Consider the following 23,383-nt stretch of genomic DNA (forward strand, 5'->3'; position numbering starts at 1 on the left):
TTATAGTTTTGCATTAGAATAGGTGATATTTCTCCCCATTTATCTTATTTTCCAACCATTTTTTTAGGGCAGTCCTATTTCCTAGTGTTACTTGCTTTCTAGAGAATAAATATCAATTGGGAATAAAGTGCTATATTAACTTTTTTTTGTCATATTAGGATACAGTTGATTAGTTGTAGTTTACCACACCCTAACTCTGAATTGTGCAAATCACTTTTTCAGGAAGTTGTAGTGTTCTCTTCTTGGTTAATAGAACTGGCGGAGAAAAATAATCTTGTAATCCTAGAACTGTCTGTCATTTTGTCTTTGAAGTTAGTAGGACCATACATCCAGATGGTCTCTTTTTTCATAAGAATTAAGTTTTAAAAAATCACAAACTCTCTGAAGCAAGCAAAGACAAGTTACTGTTCCTCAATAATGTGAATCCTGAAGTAGAATCTCTCAAGGATTTGGTCTAAGGAAACACTTCATCTTCCTCAGAGATCTGGTCCCCTATCCTCAGTTGGTATAAAGTGGACAAGTGAACCAACTAAAATCCTTTGTTGAATAAGTGGAAGAAAAGATATATGAAAAAGGTCTTCTGAAATCAAGTAAAATAATGTTAAAACATGGCGCATGTCCTAATGACTATAATGTGGATGCTTTAATATAGAAATTCTTAATGTGCGGCCCATGGTCATGGAGTTTTAAATGTAATATTGTATAACCATATTCCAAAATAATTTGTTTCTTTTGAAATTCCATGTGATCTATTTTACACATTCACAAACAGTATTATGAGAAGGGACCATAGTCTTCACCAAATCCAAAAACAATTGGTCTTCCAGTATGGGCAAGCATGGGAAGGTTGTGATCTTCATTGTGGGAATAAAAATCTCCACAAAGGAGATTTCCTATGTAGTATCTGAGCATTAGTCATCTTCCTTCATTGGACTCCCAAGTATGTAGCATCTCTTAAATATGAAATATCTGCAGACTGAAGATGATTTCTGCATATTCCCTAAAATCTGCTTTTCTCAGATTAATTTGACATTTTCTACTGATACTTTTCAAAGTTGTGTCACATCTCTTATATTTGCATTCCTCCAAGGTATATTCATAGAAATTGTACATGGATGTTAAGCATACTTTTAGTTTTCCTTTCACTTACTATCAATTACCCCCCAAAATTTATCTCCTTTTAGATTCCATTTTCTATAAACACAACCAATTCAGATTCTCCATTTCCTTTCTTTCTTGGGTTTCTCTGCTTTTCCCTCTCTGAGCTCCATAGGCTGTATATCTCCCTTCCGGCATTGTTGTAAGATCATGAAGCTGTAAAGGACTTTAGAAATTATCTAGTTCAATCATCTCAATTCAATTCAATTCAATTGAAAAGCATTTATTAAGACATTACTATGTGCCATCCACTCTTCTAATCACTGAGGGCATAATAACAAAAATAAATGTTTTCTCCCTCAAAGAGCTTATATGTAACTGAAGGGAAAACACACATATAAATAGGTTTACATAAAATGCATATGAAATAATTATCATATTACTGGGGAGAAAGGAAACAACCCTAATAAACAGAATGAAAGAAGATTTAAGAAAGTCCCCTTATAGAAGACCATAATTTAGTCTTAGAGGGAAAGCAAGTTTTAAGAGATGAATGAGAGGAAAGAGAGCATTTCAGGTCTATGGAACAACCTCAGCAAAGACATGGAGAAGGTATATATAATATCCAGTACCTGGGATCCATTAGTACGTTCATTTTTATAAAGGGAATATTGCATATGTGGGAAATGATCAGTTAGACAACATGCATTTGTTGAAAGTGCTTAATATGTACAAATCACTGAATGAAGTGATAGATATATGAAGAATGACAAAAACACATTTTCTGATGTCTAGGACCTCATATTCTAATGAGTAAGACAACATGTGAAAAACTATGTGCATACAAGATCTATGCAGGGGGGAAATGAGAGGTAATATTATACATAGGGAAGACACTAGGCATGGAGGGAGGCAAGGAGGGGACTAGGAAAGGCCTCTTGTAAAAAAAAAAAAGCTGTATATGTATTCAGCCTGAAAAAATAGGCTAATTTTATAGAGGACAAACCAAGGCACAGATTAAAAGGAAAGAAGGAAGGAAGGAAGGAAGGAAGGAAGGAAGGAAGGAAGGAAGGAAGGAAGGAAAGGAGGGAGGGAAGGAAGAAAGAAAGAAAGAAAGAAAGAAAGAAAGGTGTACTTATTAATGTTGTGCCAAGCAAAGAACTAAGTGCTGAGGAAACAATTACAAAAGCAAGATAATCTCTATCTTCAAGGAGTATTCATTCAAAAATGAGGAAAATAATCTTCAGCAGCTAGACTAGTGAGAAATGTAACCCATTTATCAATCAAGACAGTCCTGAGCCCCTAGGTGGGAATCCAGGCCAGAAAGGGTAAAGGTTCTCAGAGGATACTCTCTGGGGAGCCAGGAAGGGCTGATGACAAGAAATATAGCTGGGACCAGCTAGATTTAATTATTTAATATGGAGAAGAAAAGACTTAGTGGCAGAATTAAGTGTGATATCTCTCTTTAGGTATCTGAGGGGATTTCATGAGGAAAAGGAATTAGATGTTGGATTGGATTAATAGGAAAGAATTAGGTCCAATGAATGAGTAGAAGTAATGGTATAGGGACAGATTTAGACATGTCAGGTAAACCTGACAAATATATAAACAAAATATGATAAAAATATGATAAACAGTGAAGACTATACAAAAATGCCCTGGTTGCCTCAGCAGGAGAGGTCTTCAAGCAAAGCCTAGTCGATTACTTGTTGTGTAAGAGGCATTCTAGGTCATCACTGGTTGGACTAGATAGTCTATGAGGTCCTTTCCAACTCAGATTTTGTGGAAAAATTTCTAAGGATCATAGGCTACAAAAAATGTTTTTCTCAAAGACTGAGCTATTTATCTACACCAAATTCACCTTCTTATGGAAAGTCCTAAAATCAAAGAATATTAATGATAGTTGTTTTTGTTGTTAATTCAGTTGTGCCTGACTCTCCATGAACCCGTTTGTGATTTTCTTGGCAGAGATACTGAAGTGGTTTGCCATTACTTTCTTCAACTCATTTCACAGATGAGGAAATTGAGTTGAACAAGGTTAAGTGACTTGGTGAGGTCACACAACTAGTAAGTGTCTGTGTCTGTAGTAAGTGTCTTACTACAACTAGTAAGGTCAGTTTTGAACATGGGAAGATAACTTTATTCACTGTACCACCTAGTTTCCGGAGGTCATCTATTCTAAGAATCTATAGCCATTTTGGTATAGTGGACTCCCTTTGGCAGTCTGGTGAAACTGATGGATTTTCCAGAATTTTTTTTGAACCCTGACCTCCTTCTTAGAATCAATACTGTGCATTGATTCCAAGGCGGAAGAGTAATAAGAGTAAGGCAATTGGGGATTAAACAATTTGGTAAGAAGTATCTGAGGTTGGATTTGAACCCAGGACATCCTATCTCTAGGCCTGGCTCTCAATCCACTGAGCCACTTAACTTCCCCCTAGAATGTTTTAAATGCATATAAAAGAATACATTTGGGGGCAGCTGGGTGGCTCAGTGGATTGAGAGCCAGGCTCAGAGACTAGAGGTCCTGGGTTCAAATCTGGCCTCAGATACTTCCTAGCTGTGTGACCCTGGGCAAATCACTTAATCCTCATTGCCTAGTCCTTAACACTCTTCTCTCTTAGAACTAATACACAGTATTGATTCTAAGATGGAAAATAAGAGTTTAAAAAATACACAGGATTACAAGGGGAACAATTATATTGAAGTAAAAAAGAAAAAAAAATTTCCCATTCAGTTTCATTGGATGTCAGGTCAAAACCCCCTAAATTAGTTGAACCTTCTTATTTTACTTCTGGTTCTCCTATATATTTTGGAAATCCATTTTCTCTGCTGACTTTTCATGTTGTATTTAGTGAGAGAGCCCCCTCATTCATCCTGCTTTGACTCCTGAGTCACCTTTTAAAGATTGATTTGGAAGGATATTCAGAGTGGTTTCAGGTTTTCACTGAAAAAAGTGAGCCTTAGAGGGAAGTAATTTGTCCAGGACCAAGCAGTTAGTTGAGAAAAAAATCAATAATTATAATCCATAGCTCTTGATCAAGTTGAATATTGTAAAGAGTGTCTCAAAAAAGTGGATAGATTGCTGCCAAAAAGTCAGTGTTTCTGCGGATGAGGATTTGGAAAGGACTCCCTTTCGCAGGGTCTACTGGAATTTCAGTCAGTCTAGTAAACATCTATTAAGTGCCTTCTATGAGAGAGGCACTGTGCTAAGTGCTAGGGATTCAAAGAAAGGCAAAAACAGGACCTTTTCTTATGGAGCACATAGTCTAATGAGGAAGATAACCTGAAAACAACTATGTTCAAACAAATCAAATTATAGGACAAATTGAAGATAACAGAGGGAAAGCACTAGAATTAAGGAAGATGAAGAAAGGTTTCCTGTAGAAGGGAGAAATAAGGCAGAGAGGATGCCAGGCAGTCAGTGACAATACCCAGAATCAGAAGATGGAGCATCAGGTGTGAGAAACATCAAGGAGGCCAGTGTTGCTAGATTTGAGGGTATGACGTGTGGGAAGGGGGAGTGTAAGATGTAATTTAAGTTTACATGTCCAGTTGTGATTGTAAGAAATTAACATTGAGATTATTGTTTATTTCTTATACAGATATTATACAAGAACTATTTATCAATTCCAGTTCCATAAGGCCCTCTGTAAAATTGCCCAGCCCTCAGCTGCTCTCCATAGATGCGACATCACAAATTCCACTGAAGCTGGGACAAAGTTGCAGTAAGAAGTCACCCCCTCCTTTCCATTCTTCCATTCTTCCATTCTCTAGTTGGCTTACATACAAGTCTAACTTTTCATTTGATTGCCTTCCTTAAAAAGGAAAGGAAAAAGAGTCCCATCTCAGGGTTCTTTCTCCAATGACTTTGTGTTATGGATGTTCAGGTTTCAGTCAGGTAGGGTGGACAGCATTTGATGGTTGGATCTGATTGGGAAAAGACACTCTCTGGGTATCACAACTACAGGGCTACCTTTGACTGCTATGCAGAGGGAAGACAGAGATAAGGGTAGATATGAATAGGAGAAAACCCCTCATTCAAAGGACCTTGTTTATTTAACTACTAGAAACAAAGATACACGGGACAGTAGAAAGAAACCTAACTTGGACTGTTCATTTGGCTTCAGACCCAGAATCTCCCAAGTGGCTATGAACACTTTTCTTTTCCTATACAGGAATATGCTGAAGTTAGGAAAATCAGAACCTTGGACAAAAGCATTAGAGAGTATTGTAGGAAATAAAATGATGGATGCAGGACCTTTGCTTGAATACTTTGGACCCTTATTTACATGGCTGGAAGAACAAAACAAGGGTGCATATGTGGGATGGAACACTGATTGGAGTCCTTGTAAGTATGAAATAATCATTTCAGGGCTTAAGCTCTTCTGTCTTCTCCTGTCTACTATCACTCATTTCATATATATAGTACAATATCTTCCATAGAGGAAGTGCTAAATAAATATTTGGGAAATGAATGGATGGATGGATATTTCATCATCTCTGATGGTGTGCATCCTCTGAGCAAGTTTCCCTCTATTCTATACTTTACATACAATAGCTGCTCATTAAATATTTACTGATTGATTTTTTTAACCTATACCTTCCATCTTAGAATCAATACTGTATATTGGTTCCGGCAGAAAAGCAGTAAGAGATAGATAATTGGAGTTAAGTGACTTGCCCAGGATCACACAGCTAGGAAGTGTCTAAGACCAGATTTTAACCCAGGACTCCCATCTCTAGGCTTGACTCTCAATCCACTGAGATACCTAACTGCCCTCTTGATTGATCTGTAAAATGATGGAACTTCACTAGATGATCTCTAGTCTTTCTACTTCCTTTCTACTTCCAATGCTCTGTGGTTCCTTGATTGCTCTAATCATTGATGCTGTACTAAGTATGTTGTAAAATTCAGAGTTTGAAGCTCCAAGGGAGGGAAGAGGAGAATTGTTCTTCTAATCCTAACCAGTGTCCCCAGTCATTTTGTATACAAAAGGGATAGAGAAAAAGAAGAGAAGGGACAATGGAAAGAAAAGGAGAATGGAAAGTGTAAGAAAACATAGAAAGACCATTTTGGAGAATGAACAGGTTTAGACTTAGGAGAGAGAAAATTAAGGTTGCCAAGAGAAAAACCCAATTACTGTTACCTTGCTCTTTCTACTTCTTTTTCTTGTTCTCACTACCCCTGTTCCTCCTTCTCTATTTCAAATCCTGAAATGAGGAAAAATGAAAGTATAATCAGGCCTGATAGTGTTCATACTTCTCAATCTTGCCATTTCTTTTAAATTAGATAATGAATACAGCATCAAAGTGAGGATAAGTCTGAAATCAGCTCTTGGAGATAAAGCAGTAAGTAATTTGGAGAGCTCTTCCATTATTTTTCTTCTTATGTATTCAGAAAGAGGGCATGCTAAGAAGATGTCACATAACTAGGAGAATAGAAACTGTATTGATCTTGTAATAACTATACCCTATTGACTTTTTCCCTTTGGTATTTCATTTTCTCTGATGATGACTTTATGGGTAAGTGTACCAGAAAGGACCCTGGTTTGAGAAGACATGGCTTTGAGTCTCAACTCTGCCATTACTTGTGTGATGTTGGGCACACTACTTAAAAATTTTTAGCCTCTGTTTCCTTATTTACTATCATAGGAAGGGAAATTAATATTCTCCCTGCCTAGCTCACAAAGTTGTGAGGATCAAATGTAAGCTTTTCAGGCATTTCAGATGTGTCTGATTCATCATGATCCCATTTGAGGTTTTCTTGGCAAAAAAAATATTGGAGTAGTTTGCTGTTTCCTTCTCTAACTCATTTTACAAATGAAAACTGAGGCAAACAGGAATAAGCCCAGGTCACAGAACTAATAAGTGCCCAAGATCAGATTTGAACTCAGGAATATGAACTTCAGGCTCAGCACTGTATCCACTGTAGCCTCTAATTACCCGTTACATATTTAAAAAGCTTTTGAAAACTTTAGGTGCTGTGACATTAACACCTGTGAACTGTTATTGTTGTTATTTGCTACAGTCTCTTGAAGTTGTCATGGAAATTAATGAGATTTCTGTGTTAAAGTATGAAAATTATGTAAATAAGAGGTCAAAGATGCTTTGATTCATATCAGAGCAAGATGCTTGTTGACCCACTCTTAAGATGGCTTGTATGATACTTGAATCATTATCCTAGAAGAGGGAATAGATTTTCTCTGAGCCAGACTAATGACGTACGTATTTGAGGTTATTCTTCCAGGAAGAGAGATGCAGAAACGTGCCAGATTTGTTTCATTTTTTAATCTTTCTAGCATTAGAATCAATATTTGTTGTGGCACATTTTATAAGGATTGACAAGAAATACAAATACAAATATAGTATTCAGAGTCAGAAGACCTGGGCTGGATTAATAAGTAGTAAGTTTTGCTACTTGTTCCCTGTTTGACCTTCAGCAAATCTCTTCATCTCTACAGAACTCGGTTTTCTCATCCGTGCCCCAGGTCATCACCAGCTGTCTTGACTTTTGTCTTGCCCTTAGGCTTCAAGAGTCATTGAGGCTGGCAACTTTACTCAACTCTGCCTCCCTTAAATACAATTCATATACAAGTCAAGACCTGACTCTGTGATATCACTGTTATTAACTTAAATTTCTAATCTATTCCCTCTTCTAGAAAAAATGACTCAAAGATCAAACAAGCCATCTTAAGGGCAGGTCAGCAGCATCTTTCTCTGATATGAATAATAGCTTCTTTGGTCTCCTATTTACATAATTTTCATACTTTAACAAAGAAATCTCATTAATTTCCATAACAATTTTAAGAGATTATAACAGATAACAACAATTACCTGTTCTCTTTGGACATGAAGAATGAACAACAAGCACTTTTCTTGAAATGTTAGCAAAAACATTGGGGGCAGCTAAGTAGCTCAGTGGTCTAAGAGCTAGACCTAGAGGTGGGAGATCCTGGGTTCAGATCTGGCCTCAGACATGTCCTAGCTATGTGACCCTGGGAAAGTCACTTAATCCTCATTGCCTAGCCCTTACTGTTCTTCTGTTTTGGAACCAATACTTGGTATTGATTCTAAGACAGAAGGTAAGGGTTAAAAAAAAAGAAAAGAAAAAGAAATATTAGCAAAAACAGATCAAATTATGTGATTCTTCCCATACATCTATGCCAAAAAATCAGTGTAATTAGTTGAGTCTTTAAAGATTAGGCAAAATACATAGTTAGACTACTGTAGAGAAAACAAATGATTGACTCAATGTCTCTCTTTTCATCTTTTGATGTTAATATCGAATAGACCAGTAGTGTCAAACTCAACAGAAACAGGCTAAAAAATTGCACATATAAGGATCCCTTGGGAGGCCGTACATTGACTGAAAACACCACATGTTTATATTTTAAAATTAAATTTTGTTTGAAAATCTCCCAATTGCACTTTTTAAAAACTCTTACCTTCTGTTTTAGGGTTGATACTAAGTATTGGTTCTAAGGCAGAAGAAGGCTAGGCAATGGGGGTTAAGTGACTTGCCCAGGGTAGAACAGCTAGGTAGTATCTGAGGTCAGATTTGAACCCAGGACTTCTTGAACCCAGGCTTGATTCTCTATCCACTGAACCACGTAGCTGCCTCTCCCAAATACATTTTAATCTGGTTTGGGCCTTACTAGGGAGTGTTATGGGGCCCCTGCATGGTCTTTTTGATACCTCTTATGTAGACCCAACCTTAGATAAATTGAATCAACAGAACTGGAAATGTTACTTCTAGGCAAGCTAAGAAAAAGAGAAGATTTCATAACAAGACCAGTAGTCACATAGTCTTTTCCCACCTGGAATTTTTCTCTCCTCTGACATCCTCAGATTTTCCATTAAAGAATATATACTCACAGAAGTAAGCTAGGTGGTAAGATTGATAAAGCACTGGGTGGAGTCAGGAGGACCCAAGCTCAAATTTAGCCTCAGATTCTTATTGTGTGTCCTTTGGCAAGTTACTTGATGTCTGTTTGTTTCAGTTTCCTCAACTGTAAAATGAAAAAAATAGAAGCACCTTCCAGGATTATTGTGAGGACCACATGAGACAATATTTATAAAGGGTTTAGTACATTGTCTGACACATACTAGGTGCTTTATAAATATAGCTATTATTATTAGGTAAAATTCATCAATCAATAAGCATTTGTTATGCACGCTATCCATACTCATTCATTGTAGCAATTAAATATTTAATAACAGTGCAAAGAAGTGTGGATGAGTAAGGAGACCAATTTTACATTTTGACAAGTATCATGATGTTAAAGCTAAGAAATATTAAACTTAGAATAGGAAACCACCTGGCGAAACGAATTTGAAGTTAGAGAAATTAGAGTTTGAATCCTGACATTGTCACTGCCTGTTTAACCTTGGGAAACTCTGGGACTCAGTTTCCTCAGCTGCAAAATTAGGGGCTTGAATTAGATAGCCTCAGAGGTCCTTTCTGGCTCAAAATCTCTGATCCTATGATCCTAATAAATGTTCTTTAGGACTGGATACCTGAAAGATGTGATTACTTTGGTTGGTTGGTTCTAGTTGCCTTCTCTAGCTATAGTAATGTAATGAGAATTTAACCTTTTTTAAAATCATTTTTGTGTCTAGAGAGATCCATAATTGTTGATTTTTCATATATTTTTGTTCAAAACTAAAATATGTTGAAGTAGATGTAAAATTGCTTTATAAAGCACCTATTATTGTTGGACTCATTTTTTCTATAAAAAATAAGAAGAATTTTAATATTGGAAAGACTCAGTATAGCATTTAGGTGACAGTGATCTACAATGTTAGAGAATGAAAAAAAAATGCTATGTACAGGGAGCCCCAAAAGTCTTAATGCAGTTTTAAGCTATTTAAACTATTAACATTTAAAACTGCACCAAGAACTTTATGGCACTCCAAAAAAATGATTATAAGGCATATACTAGAATCAGGACTAAACTGGGAAAGGCTATAAAATACATACTTTGCAGATCATATGAATGGGCAATTTTCTCATACATATTTGTTGTTGGTGTTCAGTCATTTTTTAAGTCATGTCTGATTCTTCATGACCCAATTTGAGTTTTCTTGGCAAAGATATTGGAGTGGTTTGCCATTTCCTTATCCAGCTCACTTTAAAGATGAGAAAACTAAATCCAACAGGATTGTAGTGACTTTCTCAGGGTCACAGAGTTAGGAAGTATTTGAAACTAAATTTGAGCCCAGGAAGATGAGTTTTCCTGACTCCAGGCCCAGCACTCTATCCAATGGCTGATGTAACTAGTTGCCCATACTTTTAACCCAAAGCAATTAGTGAGCTGGAGAAGACTCATATTCACTACATGTAGTTGTCAATTGTCAGTTTTTGTTCCATAAGTTTTCATAAGTTTTTTTCTCATAAGTAATCTGTCATTCATTAAGCATTTATAAAATGTTGACTATGTACCAGCCACTATTCTAGTCCCTGGAAATGAAATAACAAAAGAGAAACCATCTTTGCCCTCAAGGTGCTCATCCTATCCTTTTCTCCCTCCACAGTATGACTGGAATGAAAATGAAATGTATTTGTTCCAGTCATCAATTGTTTTTGCCATGAGACAGTATTTTTTACAAGTGAAAAAACAGAGCATCCCTTTTAGGTGAGTTACTGTGTTGGGTTCTCAATTCTTGCCATAGCATTTTCTTAGTTTTCTGTTGGGTTAGAGGTTTGAGGGAGGGATGTTGTTGGGTTTAACTTTCAGCTCTATTCCCATCCCAGAACCTATTCACTTTGTTTGTTGTCCTAGAGTTTTGGTAAATTGGACACTGTTAGATATAAGAAAACTGTCAGAGGTGGAAGGATGTGGATGGCAATAGTATTTTTTGTGTTGTTTTGCCTTGTCTTGTGAACAGGTATGGCAACTGCAAGTATAATGATCTCTCCTTTTCTGATATAGGATGGCTCCTTTTCTTAACACTTTCTTTTTTCAGGAGCTCTTTTAAATGCAAGATATGCTATTAACCATTTTTTCTCAAGTCTTTTCATGCTACCTGAGCAATGAGAATTCTTCCTGCCCATTGATTAGTTGAATGGGGACTAGTGGTCTCAAGAATGTTGTCTTATATTATAAGAACCTGCAAGGGGACCAGGATGATTAAAACATACAAAGGGAATAGTATAAAACTGAATGACTGGCAAAAATTTAGACCTTATCAGTAATACTGGAAGCCTAACGTTATAATGAAAATATTTTGTATTGATAACCATTGCCCCTTCTTTGAAATTACTTTCTTATTCCATTCCTGGACCCCTTTCTTTAAGATTAGGTCAGAGCAAGACTGGTATTTGTTGTTGTTATTTAGTCATTTTAGTTATGTCTAACTCTTTGAGACCTTATTTGGGGTTTTCTAGGCAAAAATCCTGGAACAGTTTACCATTTCCTTCTCTAACTTGTTTTTTACAGACACTGGTGACACTGTTGAATCAGAAGAGAATTAAATGGGCAAAGGGTCTTATTAGAATACTCAACTTTCGATCTCTTTCCCTATGCCAACACTTAGATTAGTGCCTGGTTAAGTAACTTGAGTTAATTGATGCTCAGAGTCCTATCTACGAACATATTTTCTTTGAGGCCTGATAAAGAGGGAGGTTTGGAGGATTGAGAACTAGAAGGCATTTTGGAAATTACCTAGTTCAGTTCCCTCATTTTATAGACAAAGAAACTGAGGCACAGAGAGCTCAAGTCACCTTCCTGAGGTCACACAGATAGGAAGTATCAGAGACAAAAGTAGAACCAAAGGTCCATCGACTCTAGGACCACTGAAATATCCATTGTAACTTACTGCTCTCCATGTTGTCTGGGACAGTTGCTTGACTGTGCTCATTTCTCATCATCTGCTATCACTAACACTAGGTCACATTGGGAAGAAACTTGGAGGGTGTGTGTGTGTAAGTGAGTGTGGATGTTAAGGGGATGAAAGTATCAGGAAGAATACTATGGAGTTAAGTAAAGGTAATTTTATAATATGAGAGTGAAGTCAGATTAAAAAATCTTTTAATTCCTCCCTTCAATACTACTTTTGTGATCTTGTGGGAAAGTCATTTAATCTCCCTGACCTCAGTCTTTTCATCTATAAAATGAGATGATTTGACTTGGTGGGCTATGAGATTTATTCTAGCTCTATCTAGGTCAAAAAGGGTATTCCAAAAGTCTTAATGGAGTTTTAAACTATTAAAGCCTAAAGTTTCTCTCTCTCTCTCTCTCTCTCTCTCTCTCTCTCTCTCTCTCTCCCTCTCTCTCTCTCTCTCTCTCTCTCCATTCTTCTCCTCCCTTCCTCTGTTTATCCCTTCATCACTTCTTCTTTCCCTCTCCTTCTCTCCTCCCTTTATCAACACCCTCTCTGTCTCTGACTTTTTCTCCTTTCCTCCCTCTGTCCTTCCCCACTCTTTCTCTCTCTCCCTCCCTCTCTCTCTCTATCTCTCTCTCTCTCCCTCTCTCTCTCTATCTCTCTCTCTCTCTCCCTCTCCCCCTTTCTTCCTTCTCCCTCCCTTCCCCTCTTTCTGTCTCTGTCCCTTTTTCTCTCCCCAAAAGCCTTAGTTCAATTTTGAGCTTCCCTTTCCTCCCCTTTTCTTCTATTTTCCCCTTACTGGCAAGCACTATGCTAATCTCTTTACAAATATTATTTCATTAGATCCTCACAACTTTGTGATCTAAGTGGTATTGTTTTTATAGGTAAGGAAACTGAGATAGAGATTAAATGATTTGCCTAGGGTCATATAGCTAGTGAGTGTCTGAGATCTGATTCGATAGCCTAGGTGCCGCAGTTGGGTACTCTAAAAAGTATAGGGCAGCCTGAGGCACTGAGTACCAAAGAGCATGAGATGATGGGAAAGGGGGCTCAGAAAAGAGCAACATAACTTCCTTCATTATTTTGCCTAGAACAGGCTCTATAGATGGAGAGAGAATAATGAGAAGTCACATGGATCTCTATCCTATATTATACGTCTACCCTTCATCTCACGTCATTTGTCCATTTTTTATTGCTCTCTTTTTAAAAAATCCAATCTCTTTTTATGCTTTCAATTCATAATTATTTATTTTTCTCTCCCTTCCTCCTTCTCTGCCCCTTACCATTAGAAAATAAAGAAAAATAAAGCTCTGTAACACATATAAATATTGTTGTGCTGTAAGAAATGATTCAAATGAAATTTTTCAAGAAATCTGGGAAGCCTTATATGAACTGATGCAGGGTGAAGTGAGCAGAACCAGAAGAACATTATACATAGACAACAATATCGTAAAATAAACAGTTTTTAAAGGATGTAATAATTCTCTGCAATGATCAACCATGATCTTGGGGCCTAGTAATGACCCATGTTCTCTACATGCCACTACTCTCTTCTGAAGACTGTTACCCTCTCTTATTTTCTTAGAATAGAAGAATGCATATGATCAATTAATGTCCTTTGACTGTATTTTTTTTTTGTAAAAAAAGGATATTCCATCTTATAATCAATACTGTGTATTGGCAGCAAGGCAGAAGAATGGCAAGGGCTAGGCAATGGAAGTTAAGTGACTTGTCCAGGGTCACACTTGAGCCAAGATTTGTATCTATTATCTCCTATCTCCAGGCCTGGATATCTATCTACTGAGCTACTTAGACGCTTCCTCATGTTGTTTTTTTAAGGCATATATGTCTTAAGGGGTAATATATCTTATGTTTCTCCCTAGCAATGAGAATGTGAAAATGTTTGATTTGAAACCCAGAGTCTCCTTCTGCTTCGTTGTCACTAACCCTCCTAATGGTACCTCCTTCGTTCCTCGAGAAGTAGTAGAAGAAGCAATCAGGTGACAATTTTTTCCCCCAATTGAGTGACATGAGTGTGTGTGTGTGTGTGTGTTTGTGTATGTCATGTTGGTGGAGACAGTCACCATCATCAGTGAAGGGTACCATATCAAAAACTTCCTCTAATGTCTTTCACAAAAGAGCCCAAGAGGAAGAATCACATCCAGAGATTTTTAACCCTCAGTTGATTCATTTACCATTTTGTGGTTAGTGTCCACTATATGCTAATGCAGAGCTATATTAGGAATTCTCTCCCACCATACCCATAAGGCCTTTAGCCTTTTCCTATTGGTTGTGAGTTTTTGATATGGTTATGGTGGGCGTGTTGTCGAGGTTTTTTTGGAGAGAAGGCGCCATGGTGAAGGGTGAGTGAGGTTCTTCCCCAGGGCCTTTTAAATAAAATCCTTATATCATACTTTGGAGGCATTGAATATTAATTTCAATCTTTACAATACCACTGCTCCCAGGTCTCCAGGCAATGAAAGGCCTGAGGACCAGTGGGGCTATTCCAAATTTGATTCCTTTCTTCTTTGTGGCTATATTCCTTGGGACACAGTAATAGCTTGACCTGAAATACCAGAAATGATCTGTGATTGGAATTTTAGCTAGGAAAACGCTTTTCTCTCTCAGACTTCAATTATATTAAGAACCTCAGGCCCCTTCACATAACAAACCTTTTAACTGCCCTCTCTGCAACAGAAAAAAAATGGCAGAGGAAATTTTTTAGTTTGTGGACCTGGATATGAGGAGGTCGAGGTGAGTATTCTGAATTGAGTCAGCAGTGACCTTGGAATCAGGGGGTTCAAGCCTCACCTCTGACACCTCCTAGTTGTATGACTCTGGTTAAGTCACTTGACCTCTCAATCCTCCAGTCAACTTCTAAGTCTGTAAATTACAGATCCGGCACCAGGCTGCCCTGGCAGAGGGAAGTTTCCCTGTGATGGTTCTATTATTGAAATCACAGGTCTGGTCTCTTCGCCACCTCCTGAAAAAAAAAATGTACACCAGAAATCACTGTAAATATTCTGGGAGAATACTGCTATTTCAGTCCAGAATGCTGAGTATTTAACTATTCCTTTTTTTTCTCCCTTCCTCCCTCCTTCTACTCCTCCCTCCTTCTCTCTCTTTCTTTGCCACTCTTTCTTTCTCTCTTTCACATTCTTTTTCTCTCTCTTTTTTCCATTTCTTTCTTTCCTTCCTTCCTTCCTTTCCCCTTATTTTTCTCTCTCAGTATCAGTTCTAAGACTGAAGAGCAGTCAACTAGGCAACTGGGATTAAGTAACTTGCCCAGGGTCATATAGCTAAGTGTCTGAGGTCAGATTTGAACCCAGGTCCTCCTGACTCTGGGCCTGGTACTCTATCTACTGAGCTACCTTCCTATCTAAGAAATAGACCAATTCTGTCTGATATAGACAGAATTGCTTTGGAACCACTCACGAGTTATTGACAATTTGTGACAAGTCCCTAAATTTTCATTCAGCGTATAGCTATTAAAGGTAAAAAGAATCCAAAGGCATCTTTTCCTCATTCCTCATTCCCAGGTGTGTATGGGTGTGTATATGGGTGTATGTATGTATGCATGTATATGCATAAAAATATATGCATAAAATACATATACAATATGTGAATATACATGTATATATAAAGCACAATATACATGTAGTAAATGTATATTAAATTCATTCTTAACTTATTAACTTAGATATATTAAATATATACAGATGTATGTGTACATATGTATATAAAGTATATATATGCATACAAACACATATATAAACATTAAATGTATATTGCAATATATACACATTATATATGTATAAATGCACATATAATAAAAATATGTGTGTGTATACATGAAATACATAGCATCTATTTCCACTGTGTGTGTGTGTGTATGTGTGTGTGTGTGTATCCTTTCTCTTCCAGGTTCTTTCTTTTATAACTTATGCTCTTAATTACAGGCGGTCTAGGGACCGCATCAATGATGCCTTCCGCCTAAATGACAACAGCTTGGAGTTTGTGGGTATCCCTCCCACGTTAGCCCCTCCATATGAGCCACCTGTTACTATATGGATGATCGTATTTGGAGTGGTCATGGGAATTGTGGTGATTGGAATTGTTTACCTAATCTATGCTGGAGTCAGAGACCGAAAGAAGTAAGTAGCCTTCTCTGGAGGCTTTCCTACTTTATTGTTTATTTATTTCCTACTTTATTATTAGAACTCTAGTACACTGATGGTCTGATGCAGTGATGGCAAACCTATGGCACAGGTGCCAAAGATGGCATGCAGAGAGCTCTCAGTGGGTACCTCCCCCACCATTTGTCACTAGAAAGGCAGAGGGACTCTGCCTCTCCACCATGCCTGATGATATTATTTCATATCCCCTGCCTCTGCCCAGCAGCCCAACAGAGGGGAAGGTGGGAGACTCACAGGTGGCAGAGCTGGAAGGGAGTGGAGCACTTGGACCACTCCCCTCCCCTCTTCACCTGCACTGAGGACCTTTCTCACATGACCCGCCCCTCTTCCCAGCAACCCAATGAGAGAAGTTTCCCCCTCCCCTGTGTGGGTAAGGGGAGGGGAAGGGCACAGCACACACAATCTCTAAAAGGTTCACCATCACTGTTCTAATAGGTCTGGGATCTCATTGATGGGAACATTCCCTCCAAGATGTGGATTATACACCATCTTGACTGTATCACCCTATAATCCTTCCACATGGATTTGTCTCACCTATTGGCAATGGTTGTTTCATTGTTGGCATATGACAAGTATCAATAGGTTCTGTGGAAGGAATGGGAAGCTGAAAACCTATTGTAGAGTTTGACAGTAGTGTTAAACTCAAATACAAATGCATCTGTAGGGGCAGCATATTAACTTAGGAAACCTCAAATTAAAATTATCTAAGTTATATTGTATTTTTATTTATTTTATTAAGCATTTCCCAATTACATTTTAATATAGTTTAGCTAATCAGGAGTTTTTCTGCATTAAGTGTGACAAATCTGGTGTAAAGGAGAAAATAATGAACTAAGAATGAGAAGAGCTGGTAATGAAGAATGAAAATAATAGTAATTTTCTTCGTTAAATAACCCTTTTACATTCTTAAAAATAAGTTATTTGTTTACAGTAAATAAATAATAAAAATTATTACACTTGAAAGAGCTTTTGTTTACATGAGTTAGAGCTGTTGATATATTAGCAGACTGCTGGTCCACATTAGAAATTAAAACTAATAAAATTTAAATATTTATTGATTCATTAAGATAATAATAAACTCATTATATATTAACATAATTTATTTTGTGGAAAATAATTCCCCAAAATGAAGAAAGTGAGAAAAATGGCATTTTTATTTACTTTTGCAAATCTCTTTAATAATCTGACTTCAGAGAAAGTGATTAGGATTCTCGTATCTGTTTCTACAGTCATTTTGTTGCAATACATTATTTTGACTGAAGTATATAAAGAAAATCTGGCCTCACAAAGACAGGTAGTTCGAAAAAAATGGGCAAATAATACCTTAGTTTTAAGACATTACTGAACCAATCAAACAATAATAATTGTTCAATTGTTTCAGTTTTGTCTGACTCTTCATGACCCCATTTGAGGTTTTCTTGGCAAAGATCCTGGGATGGTTTTCCATTTCCTTCTCCAGCTCTTTTTACAGTTGAGGAAACTGAGGTAAACAGGGTCTGATTTACAACTGGTAAATGCCTGAGGTCAGATTTGAACTCAGGATGCTACCTAGACATTACTATCCTTCATTAATTAGTATGCATTACTATTATGTATGAGAATTACGAAAGACCTTTGGAACAGTCTTGGGGACCCCCAAAGGTCCAAGTGATTCCACTTTGTTGAACTACTGCTCTATATCAGTAAAATGATGGGCCCTTACTGGTCTGTTGAATTTCTAGGTACTAATGCTATCTTCTTTTTATATAACAGGAGAAGCAAAACAAGCAGTAGCAATGATGAGAACCCCTATGTTGATGTGGATGTTGCTGGGGGACAACATAATCCAGGTTTCCAAAACAATGATGATGCTCAAACATCATTTTAGAAACTCTTTATTTTCTTATTCATTCCATTTCCTGTAAATATTAACATCGTGCAATGAACATGGGTGAGGAAGCTCCTGTAAATGCCCTTGAACACCCAAAATACATCTCTGATCAGGAATTGCTTCTATTCCAACAAAACATTACAGGACCAAATCTACTGTGTTTCTATCATTTACTGCTTTCGAGAGCAACACACCACTTCCGTTTCTCCAAGAGAAAAGAAGTTCAACAACTTTTTTGGGGCAATGAGGCTGTTCAAGGAGAGGAAGAAAATCTGAGTGTATCAAATTACTGTATTACTTGAGTTGGGAAAAGAGATCTTGGAAATCAGAAGCAAATGCCTGTCTTTGGTTGTGAGACTGATTGATTGTTTGTAATGACCGTGCCCTCAGCAGGCTGCTGGTCCACTAGCTAACGGAAGTCAGGGAACAAAGGACAGCATGAGTTACATCCTACATTCTCTTTAGCCCCTTCTAAAAATTATAGCCGCTTACCCAAAAGCGCCATCAAGTCTTGCGTATGACATGAGAAGGATAGAGGTGAGAAGGTTTGAAGGAAGCAGAATCAGAATTAGTAGGATGAGAGGGGGAATGGTGTTATCAAAAAATCAATTAATATATATTTATTAAATACTTACCATGTGCAAGACCCTGTGCTAAGTGTTAAGGATGCAAGGAAGAGCAAAACTTAGTCCCTGACCTCAAAGAATCCGAAGAATTGTGTACATAGAGGATATATATATATATACACATTTGTAAATAAAAGGTAACCTCAGTGGGAAGGCACTGAAGAGGCAGAGAGAGAGGGAAGGGAGACCAGGAAAACCCTCTAGAAGAAGGTAGGATTTGGCCTGAGTCTCAAAGGAAACCAGGGAATCTTTGCAGACGTGAGAAACCCCTGGATCTGAAATTGGAAGGTCTAGGTTCAAGTTCTGACTTTGTTCTTTTCTTCTTGTGTGACTTCACTTTACTGTTTCTTATCACTGAAATGAGGAGATTGGACTCGATAATTTCTAATGTTCCTTCTTGACTGAAATCCTACAAGTCTCCCCAAGGTAGCTACTCTACTATCCTGAAACTTCCAGTTTTCTGAATCAGAGAAATTGATATCATGATAGGAATTCTCAAAGTTTTCATGAACTTTCTCTGTGAGTCCACCAGTGCAGAATTGATTCTGAGTCCCTTTTATTCTCTAATTGTATCAATTTAGTCTCTTTAAATAGGTCATAAACCTCTTGAGGACAAAAAATGTTTCTCTCCCCTCTCCCCTGCCTTCTTAACCAGAATATCCAGCACAAGAATGAGCATATTTTGACTGGACACACTTCCTTAACCTTCTCTCTGACAAATATGGGAATCATGAAGTTCCCATCCCCAAGGATCAAGCCATAAACCAACTAATGAAGTTTCCTGAGGAGAAAGTAGAGTTCCCATGGAAAAATGAGCTGTACAATTCTATTGTTGAATAATAATAATAAAAACAATTACTAAAAATGAAGAGAAAATGACTTGTTTTTCAACAATGTCTTTCTATAAGTGTTCCTACAATCAGTGGTGAAAATGAATCTCACAAATCAAAGGTGGGTTTTGTTTTTTTGGTTCTGAGATCTACTTCATTTTGCTTCAGTTCATGTTGGCCTTTCCATTCTTTTCTGTATTCATTTTATTTGTCATTATTTACAACACAATAATGTTCCATCACATTTGTGTACCAACATTTGTTTAGTCATTCCTTAAGCATATCCACCTTATTTCCTGCTCTTCCCTACCATAAAAAGGGTTGATATAAAATATTTCAGTGTATATAGCATCTTTTTTCTTATCAATGACCTCCAAGGAAACTTCTTGAAGGGAAGAACTAGTGTAATCTCACTTTCAATGGGATTCTGTAATCCAGACAAAGTTTGGACACTGAATTTTCATTCTAATTTGAAGACTATCCCCTTTTGTTTTTAAATTTAATTTAACTTTTATTATCATGCAAAACACTTCCATATTAATAGGTCATTGTTGTATGAGCACACTCATACAAAACCATAATCCCAAAATAAAATCACATCAAACTGATGTGAAAGATGGCCCCAATAGTTCTTTCACTGAAAGTGGGACTGTCCCTTTTTCAGGGACAATATCACAGCAGAACAGAAAAGAATACTAGACTGTAATTAGAAGGCCTAAATTTGGGTCATAACTATAATGCTTTCTATTTATTTTTTTTAAACCCTTAACTTCTGTGTATTGGCTCCTAGGTGGAAGAGTGGTAAGGGTGGGCAATGGGGGTCAAGTGACTTGCCCAGGGTCACACAGCTGGGAAGTGTCTGAGGCCGCATTTGAAGCTAGGACCTCCTGTCTCTAGGCCTGACTCTCAATCCACTGAGCCACCCAGCTGCCCCACTATGATGCTTTCTAGCCTTGTGACTCTGACTAAGCAAGGTGCCTCCTTATGCCTCAGTTTTTTCATAGGTGAAATGGGAAGAATTCTTGGAGTACCTATCAAAGGCAAAAATACCCTATAAATGTTAAAGTACAATAGAAATGAGTTGATAATTTCATTGTGTCATTGTGGTTTTAGGTTTTTAAAAAAATTGATGAAACAGCTTAAGTCAAAATGTTCAAAGCAAATTTATGTAGATAAGTTGATGAAATTCACTCTTCTCAGTGGAAGGAAGGTTTCAACTGGCTTTCAGGGTAGATATTTGTCCAGGGATTACCCTGCATTTTTTCTGAGAAAAGAAGGGAATATCATCAGTACATTTGAAAATCCTGTTCAGTGGTTTGATGGAGTAGGAATTGTTTTATTGTTATATTGTTGCCTTTTAATTTATGATAACACAGAGCTACTGCTGGGCTCAGGTGGGGATTGACACTCACCTTTCTCTAAAGAGGCCCCTTGAAGGCTATCCACCTCCAGAGAAAAAACTGATGGAGTCAGATGGATGCAGATCAAAGATGTCTTTCACATCACTGTATTTATGATTTTATTTGGGGGGGGGGGTTGGTTTTGTATGAGTGTGCTCTACCAACAGTGACCAATATGAAAGTGTGTTTTGCATGATGATTGATAGACCTTAGGACAAAAAGCCCGAGCAGTACCTGCATAACATGGACCTGAACATCTGCACATTCCATTCCTCAGCCTGTCAAAGCTGAGACAAATGCATAACCTGACCACATCCTGCATGGCTGAACATCAAGATTCCCATTCCTGAGAACCCCCCCCCCAAACAACCAGGGTTCAATCCCGAGGAGTCTGATTCCCCAAGAGAAGGGTCAGATTTTTTTTGGAGCTCTGGGTCTTTTTGCTCTCACCCTAAGTCAGGAATCAGAAAGACCAGAGTTCAAATCTGGCCTTAGTTACTCGCCGTGTAACCCTGGACAAGTCACTTAAACTTTTGTCTGCCTCAGTTTCCTCAACTGGAAAATAGGGGCCATAATAGTATCTACCTCCCAGGGTTATTGTGAGGATTAAATAAAATCATATTGTAAAGTACATAGTATAGTACCTGGTATATTTATTGTTGTTCGGTTGTGTCCAATTCTTTGTGGACTGTGTCATACCAAAACTGTGGAATTTTCTTGGCAAAGGTACTAGAATAAAGTGCCACCTTCTTCTCCATTGGATTAAGGCAAACAGAGGTTAAGTGACTTGCCCAGGGTCACACAGCTAGTAAATATCTGAAGATGGATTTGAACTTGAGTCTTCCTGATTCCAGGCCCAGTGCTTTCATCACTAAGCACCTAGCTACCTCTCTGGAGTCTGATATACTAAATACATGCTTGTTTCACTCCACATTCCTAACCAAAATTACTTAAATTTTATATTATGCATCATGTCTAAAATCTCCAAAAGGGGAGTAGAAAAATACAAATTATACAGAGCAGATCAGTTAGAAGACAGCTATTTCCTTCACCCAAAAGAAATACTAAAAACAGAAGTCTCACAAATACTGATAAAAACTTAAACATGAAGCAGTAACTCAGAACTATTATTATACCCAAAACAGGCAATATTCTGTAGTACTGCTGAGTCAACATTCCCACTTTAGTTCTGTATTCTGTCCCTCGAGGTTTTCTGACAAGTCACACCAGGGGTTGGGTTTATCTCCCTTTGGGTGCTTATCTGCTCCAAGCAGAGGTGGAGTCCCTAAAGGGGACACTTTCCAAAGGACAGCTGGTGCGGACCTGAGTTTATGCTCAACCGCCCAAACCCACGCCAGAGACGTCACTCAAGGTCATTGTTCTATTGGAGCACAAAGCAGCAAAGGCAACCAGAGGTCTAAGACCCAGGCTCAAACTTGCTGAGCTAAGCTCCTCCTTCTATTTGCAGTTATCCTTTCTCTAGGAATGGGAGAGGGCAGCCTTCCATCATTCAATCCCAGAAAGGAAGAATTCTATATCTCACAGTACACAGGGCTCAAGAGGGAAGAAGCATTTCTTGCAAGATCTGCTGAAAGGGAGCTCTTCCTGACTCAACGGCCAGTCTTCTCTGGAGCCATGGGAATGAGGAGAATGGAGATGAAGGGACCTCCCCATGGTTTACAGCATCATCCCAAAGCACCAAACTGTTCAACATTGAGAGAGAACCAAAGTGGCCCACTGGAAGCAGGTCAGGGTCTTAGAGCATAAGGGAACTAAACTGGTTATTATTATTATCATATAATTACATTTATATTTTATTCTTTATTAACTAACATTTCAAACTTTTATTAACTTCTTTTTGTTTGTTTTATTCATAAATTTTACAACATATTCATTTCTAAAAACATCCCTTTCTTCTCCTGCCCAGTGAACTGATCCTGGTTACAAAAAGTAAAAAAAAAGAAAAGAGAAGGAAAAAGAAAGCAAAAATTGGGCAGCTAAGTAGCACAATGTATAGAGTGCTAGCTGGAGTCACAAAGACTCATATTCCTGAGTTCAAATCTAGCCTCAGATACTAACTAGCTATGTGACCTTGAATAAGTCACTTAACTCTGTTTCCTTCCGTTTTCTCCTCTGTAATGATGAGCTGGAGAAGAAAATAGCAAACCACTTCATTATCTTTGCCAAGAAAACCCCAACTGGGGCCACAAAGAGTCGGACAAGGACTGAACAACGAAAAAGCAAAAATAACCGTTATATAAATCAATTTGTAAGCCCTCATTTTTAAAAAGCAAACTAACCTACCCATTCATTGAATTTCATGATATTGCATATGAAATAGTCCATACATTAAAATTTAAATTAATATCCAATAACTCCAAGTATTAAATTTTATAAGGTTTATTATTAATCAGTTGAAGAAGAAGAAATAAAAGAACAAAAATAGTAAAGCCTAAGTAAAAACACATGGGTAAAATTCTCCTGCTTGGCTCTCACCCAACTTCCATAACCACCTTCCCAGGAGCAGAGAGAGGGG

The 23,383-nt window shown here is 37.6% G+C and overlaps 1 protein-coding gene across 1 annotated transcript in view; it reads left to right on the forward strand.

The window, feature by feature from the left end:
• ACE2 (angiotensin converting enzyme 2) overlaps window positions 1-19,439 on the forward strand; it is an 88,023-nt gene extending 68,584 nt beyond the window's left edge. The window contains exons 7-13 of the mRNA XM_044669265.1: window positions 4,704-4,826; window positions 5,277-5,449; window positions 6,392-6,450; window positions 10,636-10,736; window positions 13,809-13,925; window positions 15,885-16,079; window positions 17,874-19,439. Coding sequence (XP_044525200.1) covers window positions 4,704-4,826; window positions 5,277-5,449; window positions 6,392-6,450; window positions 10,636-10,736; window positions 13,809-13,925; window positions 15,885-16,079; window positions 17,874-17,988 — 883 coding nt within the window. The 3' untranslated portion in view covers window positions 17,989-19,439. The remainder of the gene's footprint in view (window positions 1-4,703; window positions 4,827-5,276; window positions 5,450-6,391; window positions 6,451-10,635; window positions 10,737-13,808; window positions 13,926-15,884; window positions 16,080-17,873) is intronic.
• The last annotated feature ends 3,944 nt before the right edge of the window (window positions 19,440-23,383 follow it).

This window comes from Gracilinanus agilis, chromosome 3, assembly GCF_016433145.1.
Source record: "Gracilinanus agilis isolate LMUSP501 chromosome 3, AgileGrace, whole genome shotgun sequence".
In the NCBI taxonomy this organism is placed as follows: Eukaryota; Metazoa; Chordata; class Mammalia; order Didelphimorphia; family Didelphidae; genus Gracilinanus; species Gracilinanus agilis.